We start from the raw sequence: 4746 nt of genomic DNA, 5'->3' as shown, positions 1-4746 counted from the left end.
TAATGCCCTATTTTATGTAATCTTAGTCCACTAAATGACATTCCATAGAATATGTTCTTGATAATGTAAGGAATCTAATGCTCCTTGAAGAAATACTATCATTCTTTTTTCCAATGGATAGATACAATCTTTTGAAAGTATGTAGAGAACTGAGTATCACTCCCATGAAAGCCAAAATAAATAAATAAAAGGTATAATTTTGATCCAAAATTTAGTCTCATATATTTCTATAAGTCTTTCAAGGATTCCAGAGAATCTTTTCATATCTCCGTATCTGGAAAGTGAAATCAGTATAGAAGTAATTTGGGAACTTGAAAATGGCATTCATTTTTTTTTTTTTTTTCAGCAGGTGCCAAATTTTTGACAGACATGGCTCCCACAATTACTTTGTTACCATCAGTCCAGTCAGTTAACAGGTTGTAGGAAAAGATTCGCTTTTGCAGACACTGCTAAGCTGTTTAAAGAGAAGAGAGAGAGATTAATTTCGTGATTATAATAAATGCACAAATAGTTAAGGTATTTCGAACACTTTTTGTTGGATATCAGCAGTGTGATTTCACTTTAACAAATGTAGATTTTTTAGTTAAGTCTGGTCAAGGAAGTGCAGAAATAGCAAGTCAATGAAACAGTAGGTCAACATGATGTGTTAGTTCAATTAATTTATGAATTCCTGGCACCATCAAAAAAACATTAAAAATTATACCTTTAATCTAGTTCTGTATCATTTTACCCTTTGGCAAATAAGCCTAGAAACTAAAGGCACAACAGAATTAAAAGTTCCCTAAATACTAAATTTTTAACCATTACCAAACCTGAAAATCTCAAATCAATATTCCATAAATCTTCTTTACCCAAGTACATCATTCAGAACACAGTGTTCTAAAAATAGTAAGACAACAGTTTCATATTAATCATAACTTTTTAATTAACAAGTAGTGGATACGACACTTTAAGATATTGTTTACTACATACTGAAATAAGCAGATGTTATAAATTCAGAAACCCAAACAATTACAGTAAAATGTACGTACACATAGATATTACCAAATGTATTTAAAGACCCTATTAGATAGGTCCTAAGTACATGCAATTACCATGTAAAAACAAGACCATGAAGTTGATGTAAAAATGACAAAATTACTAAGTCACCAAAACTCGCAAAGAAAAAGAGAATGAAATGGAAACAAAGAAAAGACTGTTAAGAAAACATAAGGAACCTAACAAAGCAGCTTCTAAAATTACTATCTCTCCATTTTCAAAAGTTCTGAATCAAGTATTCCGCAAAGCTGCCATTTATAAAATGACAATCTAATAATTTACCCTTGGAATTTAAAAGCATCCCAATTTAGATAGCTTTGATTACTCCTTTCCCCAGCCCCAAACATCAAATAATGCAGGGAAAGAATTAACAGCTAGAAAGAAAATGCTCCAAAATCCAAGGGAATGGTATTAATTTTTAGAAAAACACACTGCCTCCGGAACATTTTAAGATCCACCAATCCACAATCAGCATTAATAACAATCATTTCCCCCTATTTTCATCCATTATATTTCAATTTCATGTTAGAGATGAATAAATTCTTTGAGCCCATAAACTGAAAGATCAACAAACCTGGTTTTATTATGACACCATATTTTTGTCATTGGTACTGCACAAAATTATATACAAAGAAATATATACAAAATGTTCAAGTATTAGTTAAATTTCAATTCAAGGTTTCTCTTTCAAAAAGCTACATTTAACATATTCCATAAAGATAGCACAAATTAGTCATTTCAAATAATTTTTCCATCTACTTTTGGTTTATATATATAATTCAGTAGGCACTAAAAATCCATGCAGCTGCATTGTGAGGGGCTTGCTCCTGCACTTAGGTATAAGCAGGTTCATCGCTCCAGGTTGCGAGTTTAGCTACTACCCATTCATGCTCAAGTGCAATAGGTGATTTCACAAAATATGCTGTGATGCACTGGAAACCAGAGACCAATTTAGGTCTCAAATCTTATTATCTAGCAACAAAACATTTACAGTTGTGCAAGAACAAGGATTCCATTTTCATAACCAAATAACAACAAAATAAAACCTCTTATGTGTAAGATAGCTTACATCTTTGGACTGCTGGAAAATACTTAATTATGAACATTTAAAAAATAAAAGACAGCAGAAGCCCTGATATTACCTCTTTTTCCTCATTTCTTATACTACCTTTTAAAATAAAGCAGGAAATGTGGCCAGGAGCTGGTCCCGTCTCTTCTGCCCCAACAGCTGTATCCACTTTAGCACAAAGAAAAACAAGGATGCTAAATACGTATATACTTTATCAAATAGTGACGTTTCACAAAGAATTTCTTAATGTCTATTACACTAAGGGACTCTGTAATTCAATTTGTACTACTTGTACATAGTGAGAGTACTTCAAAGAAATAATGTGTCCATCTTTGGAAAAATTGTGGCATTGCTTAAGTGGCCAGAACCACTCAAATTTGAAGATCATTTTTAAAAAAGGGCAACTGCTTTTAATATAAGGAGAACAGGATTCTTTGTGAAGCCTCACTTTACACTTTTTCATTCGCATTTCACAATCTTCATTATTTAGTCATACATACATAAATTTAAATACAACAAAAGATGTTCAACAATTTATTCATACTCAAGTGATAGGGGAATCACTGTGCTGGTCCTCAAAGAAACAGGTCATTAATAATTTTTATTTTTCCTCCAATTAACTAACACAGGAACCTGAAATGCCTATTAACTTCCAGCTTTTCTACAAGAGATTAAATTCTGTAAATCTGAACAGATTGAATTTCTGTGTCTTCTACTGAAAGCACAAAGGCATTCTTCAATATTGAAGAGATTTGTCATCTCCAGCAAAATAACTATCACATTAGTGTATGCCCCAAATACTTATATTGTCAACCTTTGAAAAGTTGCTCTAAAACTGGAATTCCAATTTGCACTTTGTACAACTGGAAGTTCCATTCAACTTCACCTGTTTCACTGTATCCAAACTGTATCTCTATAAGCAGGTGTCAGTGTACAGTTGGAACCGATGTCATCCAAGGCCATGTCCACACTGGGGACAGAAGAGCTAGGTACATGCAAGTTTGAACAAGGGGACACATTAACAGCTATTTCAACCAGAAGCAGCATCTTAAACACATTATAGACCAGCACAAGTCTGTTTCCAGGGTGGACAGGGCCCAAATTAGTTTTCCCCTCCCACATTCCCAAAAAGAAAAAAAAAAAAAAAAAATCACACACACACACATATTGAGATGTTGCCCATAAAAGTAGACTAAGCAGCAGAGCATGAGCGTTACGTGAAGAGATGGATCCTTACCAGGTTGTGAGGCGGGAACGACTGTTCTGTAACCCCTACAACGGAGCCTGGCAGGAAGGAAATCACCTAAAAAAGAAACTGTCAGAGAAATTTAATAGTCACATGTTATCATTAGGAGTTGGTTACAGTGTCACATTCATGCTTTTAGCTAAACACTTAAAAGACTCAATATTACTTTTTTCCTCCTCTGACATGTGTCCAGTGAAGATGTCCCACACTAAGGTGTTTTACATGGTGTAAGGGAGTTGAAAGGGGTAAACGCGGATAAAGAGCAGATTACTTGACCCTACATTTTCAGAGAGGACGACGCCTTCCGGGCGCACGCCGAGCAGAACTCCACCGACACCTTATCCTTGTCCACATGAAGACACACTCCTCCGGCCGAGTCGTCCTCTTCCAGCAGGTCCTGCTGCTGCTTTCCCACCGGCAGGGCGTAGTCGTGGTCACCGGCGGGCGAGTCTCTGAAGAGCGAGGTGGTCAGGCGCAGTCCCACGCCGCTCAGCCGGCTCAGTAAGCGAGCCAGCCCGCTCTCGTTGGCTAAGACGGCCCGTAGGTAGCGACTCTCCTCCTGTAGTGCTTGCACGCGCTTGCCCAGCTCCCGATTCTCGGCCCGCAGCTCCTGGTTCTCGGCGGCCAGCCCCCGGACTCGACTCTCCAGCCCCATCACGTACTCCTTCTTCTTCAGTCGATTTAGCCGGGCAGCGGCCGCCGCCGCTTTCCGGGGACTCTTGGTCGCCGCCTGGTGGTTGTCGTTGCCGCTGCTGCTGCCACCACCGCCGCCTCCCGGGGACTTCCTCCGCCTCTTTTCGCCGCTGCTATTGTCGCTGCTGCAGGCCCCGATCCCGTTTAGCAACCTCTGCAGTAGGTCAGAAAAGCGCTGCATCTCGGCAGCCGCGGCGTCGTCGTCATCGTCCCCTCTCCATAGGCCGCCGCTATCCGACCCGCCGCCAGACGAAGAGAGGGGCCCGGGTGAGCTGAGCCCGGGTTCCAGGTGCCAGTCCGGTTGCCGTGGGTCCAGCAGATCAGCCAGTTCTAGGCCGGACAAAAAGTCCATGTCCTCTGACTCCTCCCCCGGGACGCTGGCGACAGCCTCCTCCTCCATCTCCTCGGGCGAAGGCGCGCGCACGGCCACGCCGCCGCTGCTCCCCCTCCCGACTTCCAACTCGACCTCGTCGCCGTACGGCTGCTTGCGGCCGGGAGATCCGGCCGCTGCCGTCTCCTCCGCCGCCGCTGCCGCCCGGGTCAGGTCCGGAGGCAGCGAGCAGGCCGCGGCCGGCGACGGGCTCTCGCTGCGGGTCGGGGAGTCACTGCCCGAGACTGCCAGCAGCTTGGTCAGGCTGTGCCTCATGGGGCCCAGCGGCGGGCCCACGTAGGCCCCGGCCCCTCAGACCGGGCCTCGCGG

General features: G+C 42.0%; 1 protein-coding gene across 1 annotated transcript; it reads right to left on the bottom strand.

Moving 5' to 3' along the window:
* Positions 1-3630: 3630 nt before the first annotated feature.
* CREBZF (CREB/ATF bZIP transcription factor) lies at positions 3631-4692 on the bottom strand. Its single transcript, XM_006864971.1, has one exon. It carries the CDS (start codon positions 4690-4692, stop codon positions 3631-3633), a length of 1062 nt encoding a protein of 353 aa, XP_006865033.1.
* Positions 4693-4746: the final 54 nt, after the last annotated feature.

Source organism: Chrysochloris asiatica, unplaced genomic scaffold (genome assembly GCF_000296735.1).
Source record: "Chrysochloris asiatica unplaced genomic scaffold, ChrAsi1.0 scaffold00074, whole genome shotgun sequence".
In the NCBI taxonomy this organism is placed as follows: domain Eukaryota; kingdom Metazoa; phylum Chordata; class Mammalia; order Afrosoricida; family Chrysochloridae; genus Chrysochloris; species Chrysochloris asiatica.
Note: the sequence above shows the minus strand (reverse complement) of the source record. Positions and strands in the feature narration are given on the sequence as shown.